At 40.1% G+C, this 24513-nt stretch overlaps 6 protein-coding genes and 1 pseudogene across 11 annotated transcripts; all 7 read left to right on the top strand.

Moving 5' to 3' along the window:
• Positions 1-459: 459 nt before the first annotated feature.
• Positions 460-2680, top strand: LOC135615810 (mitochondrial import inner membrane translocase subunit TIM10-like). Of its 4 annotated transcripts, none has more exons than XM_065114799.1 (6): positions 460-741; positions 1202-1254; positions 1501-1539; positions 1829-1898; positions 2180-2310; positions 2545-2680. In XM_065114799.1, the coding sequence occupies exons 1-6, from the start codon at positions 664-666 to the stop codon at positions 2546-2548; spliced, it is 375 nt and encodes a 124-aa protein (XP_064970871.1). In that variant the 5' UTR covers positions 460-663; the 3' UTR covers positions 2549-2680. The 4 variants fall into 4 exon arrangements, with proteins under 4 accessions (XP_064970871.1, XP_064970870.1, XP_064970874.1 ...); XM_065114798.1 differs by having other exon boundaries at positions 2518-2657; XM_065114802.1 differs by lacking the exon at positions 460-741 and adding an exon at positions 751-931 and having other exon boundaries at positions 2518-2657.
• LOC135615808 (copper transporter 6-like) lies at positions 2589-3274 on the top strand. The gene has a single exon (XM_065114796.1). It carries the CDS (start codon positions 2589-2591, stop codon positions 3168-3170), a length of 582 nt encoding a protein of 193 aa, XP_064970868.1. The 3' UTR covers positions 3171-3274.
• Positions 3275-3522: 248 nt separating this feature from the next.
• On the top strand, positions 3523-7565 carry LOC135615809 (universal stress protein PHOS32-like). The gene is made up of 4 exons (XM_065114797.1): positions 3523-3773; positions 3867-3976; positions 4087-4205; positions 7261-7565. Exons 1-4 carry the CDS (start codon positions 3608-3610, stop codon positions 7346-7348), a joined length of 483 nt encoding a protein of 160 aa, XP_064970869.1. The 5' UTR covers positions 3523-3607; the 3' UTR covers positions 7349-7565.
• A 597-nt stretch (positions 7566-8162) lies between these two features.
• Positions 8163-9755, top strand: LOC135613718 (uncharacterized). 2 transcript variants are annotated; one of them, XM_065110758.1, is made up of 2 exons: positions 8163-8863; positions 9505-9755. In XM_065110758.1, the coding sequence occupies exon 1, from the start codon at positions 8234-8236 to the stop codon at positions 8807-8809; it is 576 nt and encodes a 191-aa protein (XP_064966830.1). In that variant the 5' UTR covers positions 8163-8233; the 3' UTR covers positions 8810-8863; positions 9505-9755. The 2 variants fall into 2 exon arrangements, with proteins under 2 accessions (XP_064966830.1, XP_064966829.1); XM_065110757.1 differs by having other exon boundaries at positions 9496-9755.
• Positions 9756-13658: 3903 nt separating this feature from the next.
• Positions 13659-16757, top strand: LOC103992941 (ras-related protein Rab11C). 2 transcript variants are annotated; one of them, XM_009412872.3, is made up of 3 exons: positions 13659-13801; positions 14008-14218; positions 16034-16757. In XM_009412872.3, exons 2-3 carry the CDS (start codon positions 14054-14056, stop codon positions 16517-16519), a joined length of 651 nt encoding a protein of 216 aa, XP_009411147.2. In that variant the 5' UTR covers positions 13659-13801; positions 14008-14053; the 3' UTR covers positions 16520-16757. The 2 variants fall into 2 exon arrangements, with proteins under 2 accessions (XP_009411147.2, XP_009411149.2); XM_009412874.3 differs by having other exon boundaries at positions 13726-13801; positions 13965-14218.
• A 2424-nt stretch (positions 16758-19181) lies between these two features.
• Positions 19182-21572, top strand: LOC135614004 (mannose-specific lectin 3-like; annotated as a pseudogene).
• A 52-nt stretch (positions 21573-21624) lies between these two features.
• On the top strand, positions 21625-24505 carry LOC135613717 (CASP-like protein 5B3). The gene is made up of 3 exons (XM_065110755.1): positions 21625-22034; positions 23204-23336; positions 24199-24505. The coding sequence occupies exons 1-3, from the start codon at positions 21904-21906 to the stop codon at positions 24397-24399; spliced, it is 465 nt and encodes a 154-aa protein (XP_064966827.1). The 5' UTR covers positions 21625-21903; the 3' UTR covers positions 24400-24505.
• Positions 24506-24513: the final 8 nt, after the last annotated feature.

Raw genomic sequence — 24513 nt, 5'->3', positions numbered from 1 at the left:
GGATATTTACATTGAAATTAGGATTGATGTGAGAAATCAGTTTAGTATAAATATCACCAATATTTCCATTTATAAAATTGGTTGATGTTATCAATTTTATAATTTTCTGTATAATTTTTTAATTAATTATAATTTGTTATTATATATAATGTCAAATAATTTAATATATTTTAAAAACATCTTTTAATTAAACCTACGATTCGATCGGTTGACCCGTCAATTTAACCCGCGACCGAAACTTTGACCGAACGACTTTCCGATTCGGTTCTAATAACTATGATTTAAAACCGAGAATTGCGCGGGACGGAAGGGATCAGCTTTTTGATTCGTGATGGAAATCTTTTCCTTCTTCTGATCTCTTTCTTTCGTTTTTGTTTCTCGAATTCTGATGGTTTCCTTTTGCCACTAAAAGAACAGAAGCGGAGATTTCAGTCCCCAAAACTCTCTCTCTTACAGGGATCAATACAATTCGGCCGTCAGGTGGGGCAGCGACTGCGGTGGCGACACCCAACTCCTCGTCGTACAGTGAGAGTAATCCGTAGCACTTCGTGTCCCGCACGGCAGCGGTTTTGACGACCCGAACTGAAAGCCCGAAACCTCGACGTCTCCTGTCTTCTTCCTCCTCACCTAGTTCAAGAAACCCTCTCCTTCCTCTCTTGCTTCATGGGTGGAGGGCTCTCCCGTCATGATTCGCCCTCTGTGGCTGACACAAGCGCCCCATCCAATCTCGATAAAGATCAGGTACTGTCGCCTCTCATCTTCATCTCGAGGCTTTGTTTCCTGTTTGATGTCTGACGATTGTCTGATGTCCCATGTTCTTTATTCCCTCTGTTCTCAAGGTTTCGATTCTGGTTTCTGTAATCTGTGAGAACAGCTGCAACCTTTAGATCTGTGTTCTAGTCTCTGATGCAAATAACCATGAATAGAACCAGTTTGGGTTTTACTCTCTCTCTCTCTCTCTCTCTCTCTCTCTCTCTGTGTAATTTAGTGGTGTATCTGGAGAAAGTTGCCATGATTGTGCAGAAATTATGCTGCTTGATGTAACCTTTAAGCATTCATTCGATCTGCTTCTTTTCTTGTGTGCGATCAGATGAACTATTTTCTTCTTAAACTTCACCATAATGATTTATGCCTTTTGTAGTTTGGTATGAAGCTGTTCTTGTGATCATTCTAACTGGCTTTTATATGTCGAACCAAACAGATGCTTGCGCAGGCAGAGAAAGAAATGGGCTTCAGAATAGATCATTTAAACCGGTAATCATTGATTTGTCGATGAAAACTATCTCGATCACTATTCAATATACAACCTCCTTTCTTTATATTGAATTTTGTATGATACTGATATCGGAAGAAATCATAAAATCCAACTAATATTTGCAACAATATTACGATATGTCACTCAATGTCTGTTTAATTATATCTTCTTATTAAAACCACCAAATCAGAATCTTGTGTTCTAAACACAAATGCTAACCAGTTTTGGTTTACTTTTTGATATAGGCTTGCTCAGACCTGTTTCAACAAGTGTGTTGACAAAAGGTATGCTACACATTGGCTCATCTCTGATTGTAACTTGCTTATTCTTTTTCTTGAGTGACCAATGAATGTTTATTCATGCAATGAATCAAAATATGCATTGAGGATGAAATTGATAACACAAGTTAATCATGCATACAGATTTCGGACCACATTTGGCATATTTCATTCATCATATCTGGAAAATTTGAAAGAGTAGACTGTTCTATTAAAATGGATGAACTTCCAAAAACCTCTGTCAAGAGTTTTACTAAATTATAATGTCAGGTTTTCTTGATGTTTCCTGTACAAGATACAAAGATTCCGAGCTCTATATTGGCGAAAACAGTTGCGTTGATCGTTGCGTTTCAAAGTATATTCAGGTGAGTTAATCATAGAAACACTCTATTTCAGCATTTATCGAGGATTAAATAACCATTTTTACTGTTTTCTTGGGAGTCATTTATCTTCATTTTCTTTTTGATCAGAAAGAAACAAAAAATCAGATGAGTGGTAATAATAAATGTTACCTTTTCTTAATGATATAGTTCTTTTTTTTTTCCAAATTTTCCTATTAAAATTGGAAAGAGTTTTTTTTTAATATTCTGTGTCTTAAAAAATCTCACTTAAATCCTATTTTCACTGCCCAAAATCATTTTTTCAGGTGACAAATATAATTGGACACATACACCAGTTTGAAGCAGCTACTGCTTGTAGAGCAAATAGCTCAATTCTTTCTTCATCTGCTGCCAACATAATGAATGATGATAGCACCTCCAAAATTCATTTGGAAATGTTTGATAGCTATTACCTTATTACCAATTCTTGAATTATTTGATTACCAATTGAATATATAATACCTTATTACCTCATCTAAATTCTCTGTACACTATATATATATATATATATATATATATATATATATATATATATATATATATATATATATATAGTGTCCAATTATGTGTGGTTCGAGTAAACGACAAGGTTGTGGGTAAGCAGTAGAGACAACGTCTTTGGCCATTTCAGGTGACAGACGTCATCGATGCCCGCCGCTCGATGGCATCAAGGACATGTGTTTATCGTCATCCGGAGGCGCATCGGCTCCTCCTCCTTCGGCGGCATCACCAACCCCTAAATTTCCACCTCAAAAGCCGTCTCCCATCGCCCATACACCCTACTTTGTTGTGATTGGTTCCCAAGGACGAGGAATGGAAATGGGAGCAGGCGACGGCGTTGCTGACGGTGGGATGAGCGGCATGACGCCCCCTCCCGGTGGCATGCCCACCTCGTGCATGGGCATGATGCACATGACCTTCTTCTGGAGCACCCGCGCGCAGATCCTCTTCTCCTGCTGGCCCGGTGACCGCGGCGCCGGCGCGTACGTCCTCGCCCTCTTCCTCGTCGCCGCCGCCTCCGCCCTCGTCGACTGCCTCTCCGCGGTCCTCCACCGCCTCTCGCGGGGGGACCGCGTCTCGCTCGCCCTCCTCCGCACCGCGCTTCACGCCGCCCGGATGGGCCTCGCCTACCTGGTCATGCTCGCCGTCATGTCCTTCAACGTCGGCGTGCTCATCGCCGCCATCGTCGGCCACGCTCTAGGGTTCCTCCTCACCGGTAGCGGGCTACTGAAGCGGGCGGGGCTTATGATGAAATAGGATGAATTTAATGTGTCTTCAAGTCCGTCCATTATTTACGAAGATGCTTGTGTTAGCCACTTGGCCTGCATTTGTACCAATCAATGTATGCTTGTTTTAGACTCCGAGTAGCGCAGCCCACAGTATTCTGTTGTGTGTGTAATATTATAATATGGCGACAAACGCGTGCATTAGTCGGTGGAATACTGTTTGGTCTCCGCGTGTGGCCCAAGTGGCCCATCACTATCTGCGGCCCATCGAAGCCGAACGACGTGCCCCAACACCGCCAAGCTGTCCTGTTCTGACCTTGATTTGCGGCCTCTTGTTTCCGCCGATGGCCCAAGAAAGGAAGCGTGCGCTGTGCCCGCGCAGGACTCGCCCCAACCCAACTGCACGAGAAGATTTAACCGCAGGGAGAGCCCCCTTCTTTCTCCGTCGGACGAGACCAGAGGAAGACTATGGGAGGCGATCGGAAGATCGGGGTGGCGCTGGACTTCTCCGGGAGCAGCAAGCGGGCGCTGCAATGGACCATTGACAACCTCCTCGACATCGGTGAGACCCTCATCGTCATCCATGTCCTGCGCCCCAAGTCGTCGTCCGGCTCCAAGCACTCCGATTCTCCTCGTATGCCCCGCCCTAATCTCTCCGTTCAAAGATAGAAATCCGTCTTGCTTACGATGTGTTTGTTTTGTGTGCGTTTGCGCTGTTCGTTGTTAGCTTTGATCCCCCTGACGGAGTTCCGGGAATTGGAGGTGATGAAGAGGTACGACGTGGAAGTGGATATCGACGTCCTCGATATGCTCGACACCGCGTCCAGACAAAAGGAGGTCAGTCCTCCGGCCACCCCCTTGCGCTTTCTTCTACTAAGTACTTACCCTCTGATTTCTCATGTTCTTTGTCACCATCGCCATATCTGCCGATGAAATGAACGGATCAGGCGACGATCGTGGTGAAGTTGTACAATGGAGACGCGAGGGAGAAGCTGTGTGAAGCCGTGGAAGAGCTGAAGCTTGACTCGCTGGTCATGGGCTCCCGAGGTCTTGGCCAGATCCAGAGGTAACACGATTCATACAGAAGCTTCACCTTTCTCTGTTTCATGCATCATGTTTATGCCCGACTGTTTTCAATCCACCATTCATGGATCGCAGCAGTCTCTGAGCCTATAAATTGTGAGATTTGAGACGCAATGAACTGGTAAAGCGCTTGCCTGTGGTATTGCCATAGATGTGGTCAACCAAACTAGACAAACTTAAATATCATAAGTACGTTGAGATTTGAAGTTAACATGAAATTTTGCTATCTGATAGTTTGAAAGTGCTTATAATTGATCTCCCATGACGGAGAATTTGATTTTCTTTATGGCATCGAACCATATTAATCTTACGTTGGTTTTCTGATACATTCTTTGGTTGTAAATTTCTGTGTTTCTCTTTTGGTCTTAAAATATTCTCTCCCCATCAGCCAAGTCGTTAGAGTCCAATCAAGTGGTACTAGTGTTTTGGATATGTACCATAGCATATAGTATGATGGCTACAATTTGGAGCTGTCATATAACGTGGATATTGCCCTTACTTGAGAACTACCAGCTATTGATTGCTGGGTCCTCCCAAAGTCTTTGGACAAAGAAAAGTTGTTAGACGTTGCTTTCCAGGCATGATGTTTGATTGGGTAGTCATCCATTAGCAATGCCTACAGAAAAGTCATGCTTGAATGTTAGGTAAAAGAATGTAAGAATGGAATCATTTTTTGTGGTCTGGGTCTGCTTATTGAAGCTTCGGTAATGATAAATGAAATTTAAACTTATAATTGTCTGTCATTAATAAAATAAAATTTCTAGATCTAGAGGCATTAGTTAGTTCCCTTATGTTGACTCTAGCCTCTCTGAGAACCAAACCATGTTTATTATCTTCTGTATGTTTCCTTTTGGGGAACTTTACCTAGTCATGAAATGTTCTGTTCTCCGTTGGAAGTTTATCTTCGATCATATTACTTAGATTCAGATATTTCATGTACTTCTTGCTGTTGGAGTGGAGACTTCTGTATTGGTTTGAAATGTGTTCGTGGAGACTATGTGGTCTATAGGCACATCCAATGACCTTTATTTTCTCTTTTATATCAATAATGGGTTTTTGGGAGAACACTTCACTGGAAAATCTTAATGAGACCAATGGTTAGTCACACCCAATGTGCTTTTGAATAGAGAGGCTCAAAACCGGCAGATCATCTCTTCCCAAAATTATTATTCGTATTTCTCCTCTGTGGGGATATCTGGAAGTTGCAACCTAAAGTCTGCCACATGTGATGATTTTTGGTCTTAAAGTATGCAGATAACACTTTGTATCTGGAATAAGAGGAGCATAAGGACCCCCCCCCCCCCCTGTATGCTATTGAGGTGACTCAAATCTGTCTGAAGGTCAAAATTGAGGATGTGCACTGTGCATAAGGGATTTCTGAGATTATCTTCAATATTCTTTTAAGTAGTTAATTAATTGTAGTAATTTTGGGGTTAACACCTATTTAGGCCGATCCATATGGAGCATTATGATTTTGTTACTAGCTTTTTGTCATTTTGTATCTGACATACTTTTGCAATGATTTATTTCCCCTTTGATAGTTATAATTGCAGATGATTTTGTCTATAGAAGATGAGGGATGCATTTATGAGTCTAGATCGTTTAGCTAAGCATTTCCTAATAATCATGGAAATCATGTTATGAGTTGGATTAGAAAAATGTCCAATTTTCCTAAAGCTTAGAAATAAATTGAAATGGTTTCCTTATTTGATTCCAAGAAACGGAAAACTGAGTGGCAACTGTTTACTAGTAAGTATGGAACTTAAACTTATCCACTGAATATGTTAATTTGCAGCCTCAGTCTCTGCAAAATGGCATATGAGTTCAGTGATGTTGCTCAAAGCTTGTGAGGCTCCATGTTGAGCCAAGCTGTATCCTACAAAAAATTTTGTATGGTGTTGTTTTCATATTTAGGCTTGGATTTGTTTTATTTGTTTTCTCTAACAGAAACCCTAATGCATTTGCCAAACTAGGATGATATATCATTCTCGCTTGCATCCCATTTTTATTTTCCAGATTAGCCTGATCATGAGTTAGTATGATGAAACAATAAGAAGATAAGAAAATAAATAATGGTGATAATTAATGATAGGGCCGTGGGAAAGGCTCTATACGCCTCATTATTGTGATTAAACTCCGTGCGATTGAAGGGAATCAAAAGGCTAATTGCTATTAAAGGTCATGCCTAGAAGTGGTTGCAACTAATAAGATACACCTTTGGTCTGAAACACCTATCTGAGACACATTTGTCAAGGTACAATTTGGAAGAGTAAACCTTGGATCAGTTATAAATGTGTCAAAATGAAAGAGTAGAGAGGTTCATGTATACACTGGCTTCACAAGGCTCTTATGTACTACACACTGGATGTTTGCTCTGACACCATTTGTGATGTTATTTACTTGGTTCTTCTTATCTTCAGTTCATATTGAATGCTTAGTGGTTATCTTGTAGGTCAATGATGCTTTAAAAATCTGAACGGTAGGTAGTTAAATAGTTAACATATATAAAATATTTGTCTATGAAATGAGAATGTTGAAGTGGATATGTCTAAAATTAGAAGAAGATAGAAACTAACGAGTCATTGTAGATGTTATGAATTTGTGCAAAAATGAGAAAGACCTATGGATGTTTAAGAAAGAATTACTTAATGATGTGAAAATGTGCTAAGAGAATTAGTATACATGATACGAGAAGGTAGAAGAGACGTGAACGTTTTACTAGAGGCTATAAATAAAAAATTTTAATGCTCTTAATTCACTTAAAATATATCTTTTATAGAGTTCATCGATGAAAGATCGACTCCAAATAATTGAAACATCATGTTCTTAGCTAATTATAAAGGGGCTGAAATTTTTGGTTGATACTGTTAAGCAACTATTTTTTTTCTTTCAACAAACATGAGAATGTTATTTGCAGCTTTGATGCATAAATTTACTCCACATATCTGTTGAAAGTTAAACATCAACCACAGCAACATATTAATCTCACTAGTATTTACCTCTTTATCTCACGTGTTTCTTCTTTAATGTTTCTGCAGGATTTTACTGGGTAGTGTATCGAGCTATGTTCTGTCACATGCACCATGCCCTGTTACTGTTGTCAAAGATACAAACCTCAAGCGTTGATGCGTCCGCTGCCCTAATAAATTCATACAGTGCAAAAAGGTTTGAGAGTGAACAGCCCCACGATGACATGGTGAATTTCTAGTTACTTCTATGAACCTGCGATTGTGTGAGACGTGTGCAAAGACTTGGAAACCATCTTATAGTGCTTTATATGTTTGCGACCAAAAACTTCTCGAGAATAAATTATAAGCAGTGTGAGTCCGTTGGATCTCCTTTATTGATTGTCTTCTTATTGCTGTATTTGATCTCAAATGGTTTCTTATGCTGTGCTATTTCGTTGTTTCTATCTCCACATAAGAAATATATTATTTTTAAAAATATTAACTAGTCTAGCTGATAAAAATTTGGACAGTTTATCATAAGTCCTTTGGGTATTCATCACTTACTCTTTGTAAAGATTCATCATGTTTAAGATTTACATCAAATTGCTTCTGTTGTTTTCTAGCTCATATTTTTCATATGGAGTACATTGTAGCAGCACATAACAATTTATTATAATTATATTATTATAATCATTTCTGGAAGCTTGTTAATTTAATTGCAAGGTAATTGTAAACCTTACAATAATATATATTTTTTTGCTACATCTGACAAGTGTTGCAATCATAGATTGCTAATGATTAGTATTAGTTGAAAGGGTTAATAATTGAAGGCCGAGACGCTCTCCAAGTATCTTTTAATCACTATCATTGAAAGGGTTAATGATCAGCGTTAGTATTAGGAATGGACGGCTGAGATGTACGAAGTGGAGGGTTACACTTGATTAGAGAACTTGGACAGGATCCGCGCAAAATAAGCTTATTGTTCTTGATGGCCGACAACATACGGCATCTCCAACGAACTCTCTCCCTTGCTTGCCTTCGAAGCTCCGTTCTCTCGCTTGCCATGGAGGAGGAGGAGGACGAGATCCACGAGCACGCGACCCGGAGCCCGCCGAGCACCGGCCTTGATGCAGGCGGCGGGGAGACGAGCATCGACATCACGGCGCTGGACGGCATCGTGAACGTGAACGCCATCTTAACCCTCGCCATCTTCGTCGGCCTCGCCTGGAACCCCTCCTCCTCCGGCGCCGGCGACGAAGGACTCTCACCGCCCATCTGCGTCGCCGGGGCGCAGGTGGAGAAGGACCTCGTCTCCTTCCATGTCTTCGCCTTCGCCTCCTTCCTCTTCTCCAGCCTCGTGGCCCTCTGCCTCAAGCAAGCCGTCCACCTCGCCGGCCCGCACGGCCGGTCGGCGCGCGTCAACAGGGCGCTCCTGCGCGCCGGGATCGTCGCCTCCGCCGTCGGCTCCGTGTTCGGGTGCGGGTTCCTGATGCTGGCCCTCGTCAACGTGGTCCAGATCAAGCTGGGGACGCTGGGGTGCAGCGGCCCCGCCCTGGGCGCCGTAGTGCCGCTCGTCACCCTCATCCCCGCCGCCATGCTCATCTACTCCGCCATCGTCTTCTACGCCTTCACTCGCTGAACTCGTCCAATCTACTCACAACCCATTTCGAGTACTACGATTTGGATCGATCAGGTTCGTGCATTCACTCGTTACTCTCGACCATCCACTTCGTAAAAACCACCATAATGAAGCTGGCGATGGAATTATTATGTAGGTCATGATCTGTTCATCGCTCTTTCTACTTCTGCTCTTTATTATCCGGTGATTGAATTATTACGATTTGACTGATGGATTAGAATTCTCATCACCTTCACATGTATCAGAAAAGACACAGCACACTGCACGATTCATGGTGTTCACAAGAAGCATGGGCAGGAGACATGGTAATTCAAACATTACATATTCTCAAAGCAACTGATAGGTTAACTCTTTAACTTGTTCTGATCCAAATAGTAGCACACTTTGTTAGATAGGAAACGTCAGTAGTAAAGTGAACCTGAACGATCAAAAAAATAGAAGCAAAAAATCACAGAATATATATATATATTTCACTCTAAACATCGAGTAATCATTTGGATCAGCATCATTACGTTGCCACCAATCACCTCTTGTGGCAGCACCCACATTCCCCAATTCTGTTCCTTCATGTTTATACTGGAAATATGTTCTTTAAACAATGTTACTATTGGACATATGGTATGTATGGCCATTGCTTCGCATCGGTGCTTATGTGGATTGCAATTTGATGTGACTTACGCTCTTAGAAGCTTCAGAGGCATCGATGGATGGATGGATGGATGGAGGAGGGCTAACATAGAAATCTCGGCTACCATAATGCACGGATGAGCCAAAACACGATGACTCGGTGGATTCGATCGGATGGAGTAGCTTCACATCCCTTTCGTTGGTGCCATGAGATCTGCCATCTGCAAGTTGTAACACCATTGATTAGTCTCACATCGAAAGTGGACAAGATTAAGATTAACTTATAACGATCTGATGAGTATATTATTATTAATTTCAACTTAAGTATTTAGATAAATGATTTAGATCAAATGAAATTGAGACTAATTAATCCATCGGGCTCGAGTCATGACATCTTTACTCTCGTCTCTCTCGTTCTTTTTTATGCAGTCCCCCTAGCAGCAGCTGCTGTATCTCATCCCAAGTACATTCCCTTCTCCAAAGTTCATCGTTTCTTTACGAAATCCTACTCTCGGATTACGAACCAATCGTTGTCAGCTTCAATTCTTCGTGTTTCATGTTTTGGTGGGGGGAGGATAAGAGGGAGTATGGGACCGAGACGAGGCGCTGCGCAGCCCTACACACAAGCCCAAGCGGGTGATGAGACCGCCATCGCCTGCCTATCTTCACGCGTGAGACCCCACCGTTCTCGCCTACTTGGCTTGTCGTGTTTCTGTTTTTGTACGTCGCACCTAATTGGATGTTCGAAACTAGTTAGATTCTGACACGTGGTAACCTGATGAAATATCGTATTCCTCGTCATCCTTCCACGTCGACATTGGCATCCTCGCATGGCAACACCTTACTTTGATCTCTTATGTCTATCTACTCACATTAAGAAAAAGGTTAGCCACCATAAATCTCCTTTACAACCGATACATATTATCTTATTGTTGCTATCGATGAAAGTATAATAAAAATAAATAATCTTTAAAATTATAAATATGTTAATTTGTTAAACAAGATTTTTAAGATTTCTTTCTGTACATAATATTTTTGACACCTATATATAATTATAACACTTAATCAAAAGATAATACGAACAAAAAATATCTAAAATTTATAGATACAAAAATATCTATATGTTAATGTCTAAGACCCTGCTTGCATCATTTTACATTATCCTCTTAAAAGTAGAAAAAAAGAAAAGAGATATTTTAAAAAAATCGAAGAAGATTATATTTACTTTTATGTATGAAAGAATAACTTTAAAATATTAAAAAAATAATAAAAAATAATAAATAGTAATCTCTTTTCTTTTTCTAATCCACCATGGAGCTCATAAAGTTTGTTGTTCCACAAATAAAGAACACCCTCGTGTTGTACTTATATCTCTATTAATATCGCCTATAAAATTATATATATATTCTTAATACCTCAGCAAATTTATATTTGCTTCAAGCAATTATTGTCAACCAAATGACTACTAATATTACAACAGGAACTACATCGAGACAACAAACTATCATCTCATTCGATCCTTATCGAGACATGTTTTATTGAGGCTTAACTATTGTTGGCATCATCCAAAAATATCTCAAAATGTGACGGTAAGGCAGCACACAACCTCGCATTCGAAGAATCCGATATCCTTCAAACTTTACCCATTCTTTGGTAGCCAAACCACCAATCATGGATGCATTGATTGATGGATAATGGAGTGGGCTCATTTTTAACATGATTGTAGTTGTTGGTGCATGGCCATCACATGGATGCATATCATTTCGTAATCAACAATATTTTCAAACATATTTTTATTTTAAATTGATTAAATTATATATATATATATATATATATATATATATATATATATATATATAACTTTTTACAAGTTTTATTTTCATCTTAATAAAATAGAAACTACCAACTTTATTAGATGTACTTTTGCATAGTCTTTGATAAGTTCATGCTAAAACAAGATACAGTATTTTTGATTGAGTTTTTGTGGATTAAGATTTGACCAACTTTGTTATTTCTTTTAGATGCAATAATACTAAAAACAGTTAGATTTAACTAATTTTATTATTTTTAGATTTAATGATTAAATTAATTATATAAAGCCTTGGGCTAGTTTCTCTCGAAGATAGATCACGAGTGATTTATCGCATGGACAATATAAAATAATACATTAACCCCAACAATATTTTCAATCTCCTCCCTTTAGTTTGAGTCTAGAGAATCTCAATTATATGAATTAGATCATATCTTTTATCTTCTATTTCAAGTTGAAAGGTTCTTTTTATTCTCACATCTCAATCTCTTTTTGTTCATATGAGTTATCAACATGATCTATTTTTATTCTCACATCTCAATCTCTTTTCGTTCATATGAGTCATCAACATGACCTATTTTTATTCTCACATCTCAATCTCTTTTCGTTCATGTGAGTCATCAACATCTACGAGAGTCTCGTCGAAAAAGATAAATAAAATATAACTTAGTGGGGGCTGTACCCAACAAAATCACCACCTTCTGGCCTCCATTGGGTTAGTGCAGCAGTCAATAATACAACCACACAATTCCAATATTTCGAGGAAACAAACATAAGTTAATCACAAGGTCTTAAATCATTCTTCACAACAAATCTTAAATTACTCCAATCTCTCCAACCAAACCAACATAAGTGCGGTCCACAGTAAAAGTAGTAAAAGCATGAAAAAGCATGTCATCCACTTCCAAGTTGTTGGGACTCTCATTACTGCTAACTCATGACAAAAGAAAGCTCAAGTTGGATTAAAGGAGGGCTTGACAAACAAATACAACAAGACAGTGGTAGAGTTAGGAGATCCTCCACTGAATCAATCAACTAAAGTCAAAATATTGCACAAAAACATGATTTTTCACCTTTATATATATATAACAAGTTGGATAGGACCAAAGAAGGATGATTGTAAATAACATTATACTTAGGAAAGCAACAAGCACAGGGTAGGAAAGGTTGAAGGAAGCCAGATATAAATAATGGGGAGCAGTTGCAGGTTCCTTGGAAGCTTCAGAGGTAAGAAGATGAGTCTGCAAAGGTTTCACCGCTTGATTCTGCTGCTCTTGGTCTCTTCCTCCCTGGTTCACATCTCCCTTGCTGCTGCAGAGGCTGCATCAATCCCCTTCACCAAACAAGAGAGTAAGAGCAGCACAAAACCCATCATCCCCTCACTGATGCTTGTTGCAGAATGACATGAATGAAGGATTTCTATGATGCTTTCTGTGCTGCTGTTGACTGATCTCAGGATATGTCAAGGTGCTGGAATCACTGGGGATCAAGTGCCAGTGTTGTGATGGGGATGATGGTGAGTGCAACAGCAGCTGGGACACCACCTGCAGCAGGCTGGACTGCCATAACATGAGATTTTGATGACTTAGGCAAGAGACTGATGTTGTATGTGCCATCTGATCTACTCTCAATAACATATGGGTGTTTTAGGTGATATCATAGATGTCTCCACAAGTGGGGATGGTAGTTAGATATAACTGTAGTAATTAGAGCTCATCTGCAACTACTGTTCTTGACTTATGCTGATGTTAATATGTTATATTTAGTCTCATAACAGTGGAAGAAGAGTTTTGTCCAATATAATATATTAGTGATAGATATAAATTTTTTTCGATAGTCATACATATTTATATATTAATAATTTTTTCTTTTTCAAATGATAAGTGATGCAAGTAGAATTAATATTATATATTAATATTTGATGAGCACTTATTATATTATTAGTTACGATTATGATATTTAAGATGTATTATTTCTTGATGATCATTTTCCTCTTCCGAATCTTTATCGATCAGGTTAATCGATACCTTCTAAAATATATATTTGATACGATTTCAAATCAATAAATGATTTTTGTACATCATCGAATCAATGTTCAATAATTATTATTTCTCGGAGATTATTCTTCTCCTCCAACTCAATCATGTAACCAAAAGCAAATATCATTTTTAAAGAAATTATTGTAACCTATCTAAATGAAAAGGAGAAATCAAACATTTAATGTTTCTCATATTTAGAACAATAATAATGACATTTATTGTTAAGGTTATTTGACCAGTAGGGACGAATCATATGGTGTATCGGCATTCAAAGATCGACTGGTGTTATTGGAGTCCTCAAAAACCCAACTATGGATCCGAATCCGACACGACGCGAATCGCTCTACGTCGATGCATAAGCTTGTTGGATATGGATTCGGATTCTGTCGGATCCGCATCCAAACCGTTTTAGTGAGCCTATTATGCGGGTTGCTTTTATTGACGTGGGTGACGCGCACCGGAACGAACCGATCTCGGGCGGTCTCTCCTCTTCCTTCGATCGGATCTCGGAATCAGGTATCCCTCTCTCTCTCTCTCTCTCCGAATTCGTTCCCCTTTCCCCTCGATGCCTCCTCGTGGCATTGATTTCTGTTTCGATTCGTCGGAATCGACGTTCGAGCCCGTTGTTCTTGATCTCCTGGCGTTCTTTGTCTTGCTTTGGGGTTTATTTCGGTCTCAGTTCTTCGGAATCGACGTCGATTTGGGTGGTTCTTGGTTCTCAGGGTGGATCTGATTCAGACTGGGGATAGGGAAGAGAAGACGGTGAAGATGGCGCACCGAGTGGACCACGAGTACGATTACCTCTTCAAGATCGTCCTCATTGGCGATTCCGGCGTGGGGAAATCCAACATCCTCTCCAGGTTCACCCGCAATGAGTTCTGCTTGGATTCCAAGTCCACCATTGGCGTCGAATTCGCCACCAAGACCATTCAGGTGAATTGCCTCCAATCCCTGACTCTTCTCCCCCGAACTCTGTTGTCATCGCTCTTGAGGGTTATCAGGATTTAAGTTACCCCAAAGATTTTCTTCCTTCTTCATATCTTTTGGCGTGCATGCTCAACCCCATAAATCGCGTTAGCCGTAATGACCCAATTATTTGGGGTCTTCTACATGTATCTTTTCCTGCCAATGATCTCTTCACATTTCTGATACCCCTCCAAAAGTAGTTTGAGAAATAGCTTTGCACAAATGATGTATTACATGTTTTTTTTAAAATAGTTCCGACTTAGTTGTTGTATGATATAATATTTTCTTCCTTAGAATATGCCAAGACTATGAATTTCTTGAACACTCCATGATCCGTTTTTTGAATTGTAATTAATGTACATGATTGTGGCATTATTAATGTAGATAGATGACTTGTTACCTAGATTTGCATAGAGAAGATAATGATTGGATTGGAAGGATTGAAGGAACTTTTCATGATTCTACTTACTGGTTGAGCGAGCAAAAGAGAACTTGCACACTTGTTTGCCATTCATCAAGTCCAACTTTAAAGTTACTATTTTGCCATTGCGGACTTGTTGGAGTATTTCAAGCATGATTTATGTTGCATCTTTTTGAATATTTGTGTTATTTTGCTGGACTTGACATTGCAACTGTCAATGGTAAGCCATTTTGTTTTTGTTCTAGTCCCTGAACTAGTGAAATTGGTGTAGTTTTCCCTTGTTCCGCTAAACCCACGTAGCTAGCACAAACAGTGATTTACAGAATTTATAGAAGCCTTCTTTTCTATTTCCTATTTGATCACATGAGTTGGTTGCAACAGCTTGGACTTAATGCATGTATAGTTGGCTGCTGATGGAGCCATTTTGCCTCATCATACTTATTCCCATGGGGTCGGAATGGGCAGTAAAGAGAAGAGGAAGAAAATGGAATATATTTCATACATAACATAGGAAACAGGAAACAGGCATGCGTGCTAACCAGGCAAACTTTCTAAGAGGCAATGATGCCTAATGCAATAAGGTTTAGCTTGCATAAAAGCTTATTTTAGGCTTCAGTTGCCATTTGCACCAGTAGTAATCCTTTGTTTAGAAAAATCATCATACTTAATCTCAAAGGTGGATGATGCCTGTTTCCTTTCTTTGATATGATCGCATGGCGACGATTTGTACCTTTGTGTAGTTAGATAGATAGGTGTTAATTTTTTTGTTATGTAGGTACAAGCTGATATATCCATGTAACTCTTAAGCATTGGCTGGTTATAGTACAATACCCAAAAAATAGTTGAAGGTTTCATTGTATATGTATTTTGGTCACTAGTTATTTGAGTATACCACCCTCTAAATATACCTGCTTATTCATTTTGGTACTTCCTGTCGATGTGTCACTTCAAACGTCCTCCCAGATTCTTAGGCCATAAGTGAAATAGGCTTAGGTAGATGCTTCATGGTTTTGGAATCTCATTACATGCAATCTTTGTACCCCTTTAGAAGGTGTCAAGATATGTTCTATGTGTATATATGATGGTGTTCAATGTCTTTGGAAGTAGCAGTGAAATGGTGTATCTGAACTCAAGAGGTTATTTACTTTACTATACTAGTGGAAAAAAAAGGGGTAAATATTTAAGTAGGCTGCTTTCGTGACTTGAACCTTGGTCTCCTAGGTCACAACGGAACAACATTACCATTATACCAAGACCCATCCTCTTGCTTTGCTATACTAGTCAAATAAGAATTTTTTTCCTCTCAAGTTTTGGTTGATTTGTTCGATGTTACTTAGAGCATAACTCGATGGAATGAACAGATAGAGGGGAAGACGGTCAAGGCACAGATTTGGGACACTGCTGGTCAAGAGAGGTACCGTGCCATAACCAGTGCGTACTACAGGGGTGCTGTAGGAGCACTCCTTGTCTATGATATAACAAAGCAGAAAACTTTCGACAATGTCCAGAGGTGGCTTCGTGAACTCAGAGATCATGCTGATTCCAACATCGTCATCATGATGGCTGGTAACAAGTCAGATTTAAATCACCTAAGAGCAGTTTCGGAGAATGACGGCCAGGTATTCGCTGAGAAAGAGGGGCTTTCGTTCTTGGAGACTTCGGCACTAGAATCACTCAATGTCGAGAAGGCGTTCCAAACAATTCTTATGGAGATTTATCACATAATAAACAAAAAGGCCCTTGCAGCCAAAGAGGCTACAAGAACTGCAGGACCCATAGCTCAAGGGACAAACATCAATGTATCTGATCCAGCTGGAGGCTCAAAGACTGCTTGTTGTTCGAGATAAATGATTGTCTTTTTGGAGAGTGCTTTAAACACAAAACTTGTTCGGTTCTGAGGGTCTTTAGAATGAAAATTATTTGTTGATTATTTTTCTACTCTTCATGTGTGATTTGGAGATAGTGAAATTAGATTTAAAGACCGGGGCGACATGTGATAGTGTGCAAATTGTAATTTTCTTGTTATAACTTAAATCTCCCTGTGTGAAGGACTCAAAAAATTAAAGCTGTGGTTCCATTTCTGTATATTTCAGCCTAGCAACTAAAAGGGAAGGTCACTTTGCAGTTTAATGCACGATTAGTTCTGGTCAAATCACTATGGCAAAGTGCAAATGCTATGCTTGGATGGTTTAGCTGTACTTACAGCACAAGGGTGATTCATCATTAATATTTATTATGATTTCGAGTAAAGATCATCTTCCCTGTGGGTTGATCTCACCATTAATACTTCTAAGCGTATCGAGAGAATGCTATGATCTTGGAATGCATAACAAGCATCAATATCTGTTAGACTGGTTCGATTTCCTAAATCTATGATGATTTGATTTCCTTGAAATATCAGGATTTGATTGCATGTAAATTTAAGATGTAATTGGTTGTATTTCCTTAAAATTTCTTGATTTGGTTTTCTTATATTCACTGCTGGTTTTCAGTATCGGCGTCTTCTTGCCAAGCAAGCAGCGGCAGCAGTCCGTCTTCATCCCCGCCACCGTCGTACGCAACCACCACCCTCCATCGACCGAGACATACTTCTCCTCCTCCCTCTCCCACTGCCTGTCTTCTCTCCAAAGCATCAACATGTTAAAATATAATTTAAATAAATTTTATGAAACCGAACTAAGTGAAGTCGGCTATTAGTATAAATTTTGTTTTGTAAATTGGAGCTGCAAATATTGATTGGCAGTAACAAAAAGGAAGTAAAAAGAAAGTTGGTTTCAGCAAACGTCGAAGATGACAGCAACATATGTTAAAGGTGACAGCAGCAAATGTTAATGAGTTGTGTTTTTGTGTTTGTAACTTGCATGCCATTGAAAGAAAAGTTAAAGGGAATTATACGTGAGATATCTATTATATCTTTTCCATATTGATTTTTATTTCTAATATATTGTTCCCTTGATGCGATTGACCATGCAATCATCACAGCTTGGTTTGATCTCAAAGGCAAAAGCTCGTCCACGGGAGGTCACGAGAGGAGATTGAAGCGGGAAGCGAATTCGATTGGTACAATCATGAGGCATCGTTTGTTCGCCCGAGACAAATTTGGTATCATTTTGAGGTACACCGTAGCCTCGTTGAGATCTTTGCACAAGTAGTTAACATCGGGGGATGTTCTTGACCCAATCCCTCTGATGGTCAAGTCAATTGGGAGGTGGCAATAGTAGAGATGCTTGCCTCTTTAGGCTTTGGAGTTGGTTTTTATACTTGAGTGGTCGATGGCTGGTTAGGGAGCCCCTCATATCGTCTAGGGGTTTATTTATATCGATGGTTAATGAGCATGCCTCTTTGAGGGTGGCGTCAGGGAAGGACGATTACGAGGGCATCATTTATCTGGGATGGAGCTTGTCTAAGATGAGCATAGGATGGTCTCCCATGCCAAGCGTCCGGAAAGATGCAAAAGGGGAATTGGGTCATACCACTTGGGATTAATGCCCTCTACAATCGGACGTGCGAGCTTTCTCGAAAGGTTGCTTGCGATAGGTGGCCCATAAAAGAGAAAAGAGGGGGATGGGCCTCGTTGCAGTGGATTAACACACCTTGCGACTGGCTTGTGCGACCCTTCTAGATATCGAGGTGGGCAAGGGTTGAAGGATCATGCTCCTGCTCACGACTGCAAGGGAGGGGCATGGGTTCTTCCACCCACGTCATCGTCTCATGTCGTTACTTTCCCTATCATTCGTCCTCCTTGGAAGGCATGCTTCGTGGTTCCGACAAGAGGGTTCAAGGCACATCATTCAGCCATTTCATTCTATCGAGGTCGGGTCTTGTTAAGCATGCTCAAATGATAAGTCATGGATTAGGTTTCATAAGTCTTGTTCGTCCATCGTAGTAGGTTTTGGGCTATACCGTTGTGAGCTTCCGTCGTAATAGGTTTTGTTCGTCTATTGTAGTGGGTTTTGTGCCACCATAACTGGTCTTGTTCCATTTTAGCGAGTCTTGTACCATCGTAGTGGGTCTTATTCCACCATAGCGGGTCTTCTTCCACCATAGTGGCTTCCACCATGGCGAATCTTGTTTCACCATAGTAGCTTCCGCCATGGCAAGCTTTCATTCATCCATTGTAGTGGGATTTAGGATTCCGCCATAGCGGGTCTTGTTCTGTCGTAGCAGGTCTTACTCCACCATGGTGGGCCTTCATTCATCCATCGTAGTGGGATTTAAAGCTTCATCGTAGCGGGTCTTGTTTCATCATAGTAGCTTCCACTGTGACGAACTTTCATTCGTCCATCGTAGTGGGATTTAGAACTTCATTATAGTGGGCTACCGTCATAGTGGGTCTTGTTTTGCCATGGCGGACCTTCATTCATCTGGTATAGTAGGCTTTCGTTTATCCATCATAGTCGGTCTTGGGTGGCCATCCTATCATGACGTGGTGTGTTCAGTGGAATAGGATGCATTAGATGTGGTGGGCCTTATGCTCGCTTGATTCGATCGTAATGAGATTTTTCCTGCATGGTGAGGGGTCTTCCTGGCCTCAAGGCTCTTGTTGGTTTCATCAGAACGTATAAAAAACTTTGTGAGTGTGAGAACGATAGGTGAGGGTGGTTTATAACTTAGATCATGCTTTTGCTACGGTGCTACACGAAGAGATTAATGATGATATGAAGCCAGTACTGCATGAAGGCTTGAATGACTTATAAAATAAGACGATCTTGTCATAGCCATAATATGTTATCATGATTTACCATTGAGATGAGTTTTCTTGATATTTGGATTTTTTTTTTTTCTGGTGGACAACTAAGAGAGCCATCAATGTAGCCTAATAGATCATATCCAAATAAGAGATTAGCAAATTATGCTTATCAATATGTATAGTTGTCACTTTTAGAGAGCTTAAAGGGGATTAGAGTTACGACATTAAGAGATGTAATTTCTATTGATTGAGATGAACTATTGTTTCTTGAGGAAATAACAATTAGAGTGTCAGATGCATAGGAGAAAGATATATTAAAAATATGCTATGATCTAATAAGAGAAATCCAAAACCAAGTGATGGTCTGATTTGAATGCACGAATGGCAGGGATTTGATCTATTGGAGGAGATCAAATTTAAGAAATGCACAAGGAGGATCTGATCCGACAAAAGAGATCAGAAAAGCACAAGGAAGGGTTTGATTTAAGATATGCAAAAGAGGATAATCTATTTCATTATTTTCTAAGTCCTTCTCTCGATTATAAGTATTGATGGCATAATCAAAAGGATAATGGTGAATAATAGACTATCATCGAGAGGTCGATCATGGATCTAAGGTGCTAATAAGTTTGACAGTTGATAAGAAGGAAACGAGGATACCAGTAAAAATGTTGAGTTAGGAGCAGAGGGAACATCGACCAAGTAGAACTATACAATGATCAAAGATTGCCGAAAAAGCTAGTTAATCACCGGAGGAAGTTGATCAGAATAGTAAAATGAAGTAGATCTGTTGAAAAACATATTACGTTAGGAGATTAATAGGGAAGAGTCACATATCTTCGTCTTCAATATAATGTCAAATTTTGAAAATAGGAAGAGTTGTTGTTTAGTCTTCGATACAATGTCAATTTTTGAAAATAGGAAGAGTTATAAAACAACAAGGGTAAGTGATGAAGAGAAATAACTGTGATTGGTCCTCATCATATGATCAAATCATACATTTAAATATGTAATTATTCTCAAATCATAAATTGATTGATAATTATAATATATAAGAAATATAAAAAATTATAATTGTCATTCCATATCAGTTTATATCGTGTGATAGATTATATCGTGCTCTTCTATCACTTTTGAAGATCCTTTCCTCCGCCAATGACAGCAATGCCTCACCGGCGACGTCCTTGGCACCGACTCCCACGGTGCAAGGACGTCGTGACGAAAGGACCTTTCCTCTGCCACGGTAGCGCCACCTTTGTCGTGCAAGGTGACAACAACCTCGTCCTCTACAACAAGGGTCCCGGCTTCCAGTTCGACACCCACGGCGATGGCGTCAACTGCACCCTCTCGCTCACTGATCGCGGCCAGTTGGTAATCACCGCTTCCGACGGCCTGCGCGTGTGGTCCTCCAAGGTCCCCTACACGGCTAAGACGGGAAAGCACGCCGCAGTCCTCCGCCCCAACGGCCAAGTAGCCGTCTACGGGCCGGCCTTGCGGTCGACCCCCGACTTCAACTTGAGCGCTGCCGGCTCCAGGGGGGCAGAACAGACCGCCCTTGGCAAGGTGGAGAACGTGCTGTTCTCGTCCCAGATTCTTGACTAGCAGGACAAGCTCGCGACCAGGGACTACACCCTGGTCATGAGGAGCGACTGCGACCTGGCCCTCGTGAAGGCCCCTGCCATCGTCGCTTGTCAGTCCGGGACGGTCGGCAAAGGCGCCCACTGCTTCCTCCGGATCGATCATAAGAGGCCAGCTCGCCGTGGTAGACGACCATAGCTACAAGACTCTGTGGACTAGCAAGCACACCTCGAGCGCATGAGACTATGCCGCTTATCCTCCGAATCGATTGCCAAGCTGTTGTCTACGGGCCTCTAATATGGTCAACCTCCTCCTCCATAAGCCATTACGGCTCTCCCTTTCTTGCTTGCATTACGACAGCTTGTTCTTTATACCATTTCCGTAGCCATAAAAAGATAGGAACGACTGCATGTCTTCTCGCTGCGCTTGGACGGGACTGCGGCCCAGTCTCTTCCTCGTTAAATGTGGGACCCGCTTGCTGCTCCTTTCGGCCCACCAACGAGGACGAGGAAACACAACCGGACGACCAATCCACATGGGCCCACAAAAAAGTGCAGGGGCACTTTTCCATGTGTTATGTCTGGCAACAGACAGGTGATCCGAGCCCATTCAAAAGTGAAACACCTAACTGATATGCAAGCTTTGTTCATCTAACGGGGATAATATATCCTGTTTGAAGCGATTCAGCTGATTGCCAAACGCACAACCATTCCCACCTTTTTCTCCTCTCCCTATCCCGACATCGCTCGCAGTGCAATCTCTCCTTTTTCTTGCAGAGGAATTCGAGGCAGATCGCTCGCTGCGTCGAGTAGAAAGCCAGAGAGAACGTGGTTTCAGCTGCAAAATATAGATTGGAGCAAGAAAAAAGATGATTAGGTCCAGTAGTACGGCTTAGATTGGGTCCAAGAAAGGGGAAGAGTGGTGAGGAGATCTAGGGTTTTTCAGCGGAAGGAGGAGGTGGAGATGAAGGTGGTAGTGGGGAGCCCGGGGACTTGGAGTGGGCTACTACTGAGGACCGGGCAATGCGTGTTTGCAGGGGCTTCCATTGGGGTTATGGTCTCCGCATTAGGGTTCTCCAACTACACGGCTTTCTGGTACCAACTCGTTCCTTTTCAGATCTGTTCTTTTTCATTATCTTTGAACTCCATTTTGGTTGCATTATGGAATAAGCTTAAAACCGAGATCGTGCTTTCTAAGATCTTTGTGATCTAGCATGAACTGAGAATTTTAGTTGAGTGGTGTCTTGTCCTCATATTGTGAGGCTAAAAGGCTTTGGATGTCTTACATGCATTCTTGGCAATAATCATATACCCTATTGAATTCCCCTTCCCACATAATAAAAAAAAGAAATATAAATAAAAATGTCTTTTTCTTAATTTGAAAGCTTATTCTCAAGAGCGATTCGGAGCTGAGGAGAATCCAAAGTCCAAAGTATTTAATACGAATTAGGAAAAACACCAGGCCTTTCATTTAAAATTTACTCGGGAAATTCACCACAAGATAGAAAAGCATTCTTCTTTCCTTTCTTGTCCTCTGTGAACTTAGACAATATTGAACTTTAGTAGATAGGTTAAAGATAAAAGCCTAAGCTTGATAAGAATCAGTGGAAGATCTTGGAGGTAACTTTCCTTCTTAACCTACAAATGATTTCATGATGCGAAACTCAGTGGGTTGGAATATCTACCTGGATCAAAAATCCAGTCTCTCTGTGATGAGAGTCTCTTCTTGAAGCATCAATCGGACATCATGAACTAAATGTTCAGATTGAATCAGAATTTTTCTTCTATATTACCGGCAAGCATGGTTAAAGCTGTGATCAAAGAGAAAACCTAGATGAATGTTAGAGGTTTCCTTTTCTTACATTATGCCTTGTTTTGTCAGTCTTATCAGCTTCCTATAATAACTTTAATTTTGAAGAAGTGATGAAGTTCCCATCCAAATGAGATTTAACTTTCCAAACTTAGTGCCAGTTGGTGAATGCATCATTCCTGATTAAGAAATGGATCCAAGTCTTCAATCCAATTATGGTTTTGCTTGGCTTTATGAAATTCTCAGCATTCTTTAAAATGCCAATAACATATTGACTTATTCCCTTAAAATGACAAGCTTTTTTAAATAGTACTTGAATTTCTGGCCAAGTGAATTAACAAGTTCTGAGTAAATCTTTAGATAATTTCATGTCAATGCTTGGTTTGACATACATAGAATATTTACACATGTTTTTTTTTCTGTACTGATGTTTTGTAGTGCCTTTTTCGCTCAGCTATTTAATTGCTTCTATGGGGCTACAAGTTTTGTGGAGTTTGGGACTCGCATGCCTTGATGTCTATGCCCTAAAGATCAAAAGGGATCTCCATAACCCGGTCCTAGTTAGCTTGTTCGTGGTTGGTGACTGGGTAATCATTTAATCCTATCTTTAGTTATGCATGCATACACAGTTGAGTTGCTTAGTCGAATTTGATTGATGTCTTATTAAATTGATAAAGGTTTTGATTGGACCAAACTTAAGGTTCTTATGAAATTCTTGATTTTTTTCTATATGGTTCATTTTTCTAATTATTGCTTAAAATATGCTGCACATCACGACCATTTAAAATTTTTATTTCAGTATTATCTGATGACTGACCTAACTGAGTTAATGTAAGATTTTGTTATTCATTTTACATGTTTTAGTAGATCTTTAATATTTTAGGGACCACCTTTAGACTTTTCTATGAACTTACTGTGCTTCTATGATTAAAACCTTAAAACTTTTTTACATAAACTATCCTCTTTCAGGATATCTCCCATCATGCTATATATAATCTTCATCTGATATGAGACATGCCAGTTACCCTTGTGTGTTTGTATGTGTGTCATTTGGTTAATTCAGGTTTAACAGCTAAGTTCATTTAAACTCATTTGGAAGATTCAGGCTTAAAAATTGAAGTTCGTTAAAGACATGCTTCTATCAAGTTTCGCAATCACAATTCGTATCCTGTCATCTTGAAGAAAAACATAAGGGAAGTTCATTTATAACTTTTTCCTGAGAATAACAGTGAAATATCAACTCTTCCAAATTGGAATGCTATGTGTATCATTCTTTGAAACTATTCCTCTGTGCACAATCTTCTTTTATTCTTGTTCAGATTCTTTATACAGCGCACTTAATGGTCTATGTAAATCTTGAAGGCATCTTTTTTTGTCTACTGATCACAATCATAACTATTTTTCATAGAAAAATCCTAGCATGTAATCGATCGATCTTCGCTATTCCAGGTAACGGCAACACTATCACTTGCAGCTGCATGCTCCTCAGCTGGTGTCACAGTATTGTTTGCGAGGGATGTGCACTTCTGCCGAACAATTCCTCAGTTCTCATGTGGCAGGTTCGAAATCTCCGTCGCTTTTGCGTTTGTTACATGGTTGTTGATTTCCATGTCCTCATTAGTGATGTTTTGGCTCCTGGCATCAGTATAACTGTTCTTGTATGCTTTTCTTCATAGCAAAAGAGAAGCCAAAACTCCTATGTAAGCATTTGTTTTCTCCCTCGAGCTGTAGCAATTCGAATGTTTCTTATGGACTCTGTCTTTG

This window comes from Musa acuminata, chromosome BXJ2-6 (assembly GCF_036884655.1).
Source record: "Musa acuminata AAA Group cultivar baxijiao chromosome BXJ2-6, Cavendish_Baxijiao_AAA, whole genome shotgun sequence".
NCBI lineage: Eukaryota > Viridiplantae > Streptophyta > Magnoliopsida > Zingiberales > Musaceae > Musa > Musa acuminata.
Note: the sequence above shows the minus strand (reverse complement) of the source record. Positions and strands in the feature narration are given on the sequence as shown.

Excerpts from the sequence above, each read along its gene's own strand:
- LOC135615810 (XM_065114798.1), top strand. The coding sequence starts at position 664 with ATGGGTGGAGGGCTCTCCCGTCATGATTCGCCCTCTGTGGCTGACACA. Across the intron at positions 1,255-1,500 it reads AGAATAGATCATTTAAACCG|GCTTGCTCAGACCTGTTTCA; the intron begins GTAATCATTGAT and ends TTTTTGATATAG. Across the intron at positions 1,540-1,828 it reads AACAAGTGTGTTGACAAAAG|ATACAAAGATTCCGAGCTCT; the intron begins GTATGCTACACA and ends TTCCTGTACAAG.
- LOC135615808 (XM_065114796.1), top strand. The coding sequence starts at position 2,589 with ATGTGTTTATCGTCATCCGGAGGCGCATCGGCTCCTCCTCCTTCGGCG.
- LOC135615809 (XM_065114797.1), top strand. The coding sequence starts at position 3,608 with ATGGGAGGCGATCGGAAGATCGGGGTGGCGCTGGACTTCTCCGGGAGC. Across the intron at positions 3,977-4,086 it reads CCGCGTCCAGACAAAAGGAG|GCGACGATCGTGGTGAAGTT; the intron begins GTCAGTCCTCCG and ends TGAACGGATCAG. Across the intron at positions 4,206-7,260 it reads GGTCTTGGCCAGATCCAGAG|GATTTTACTGGGTAGTGTAT; the intron begins GTAACACGATTC and ends ATGTTTCTGCAG.
- LOC135613718 (XM_065110758.1), top strand. The coding sequence starts at position 8,234 with ATGGAGGAGGAGGAGGACGAGATCCACGAGCACGCGACCCGGAGCCCG.
- LOC103992941 (XM_009412872.3), top strand. The coding sequence starts at position 14,054 with ATGGCGCACCGAGTGGACCACGAGTACGATTACCTCTTCAAGATCGTC. Across the intron at positions 14,219-16,033 it reads TCGCCACCAAGACCATTCAG|ATAGAGGGGAAGACGGTCAA; the intron begins GTGAATTGCCTC and ends TGGAATGAACAG.
- LOC135613717 (XM_065110755.1), top strand. The coding sequence starts at position 21,904 with ATGAAGGTGGTAGTGGGGAGCCCGGGGACTTGGAGTGGGCTACTACTG. Across the intron at positions 22,035-23,203 it reads TCCAACTACACGGCTTTCTG|CTATTTAATTGCTTCTATGG; the intron begins GTACCAACTCGT and ends TTTTTCGCTCAG. Across the intron at positions 23,337-24,198 it reads TGTTCGTGGTTGGTGACTGG|GTAACGGCAACACTATCACT; the intron begins GTAATCATTTAA and ends TCGCTATTCCAG.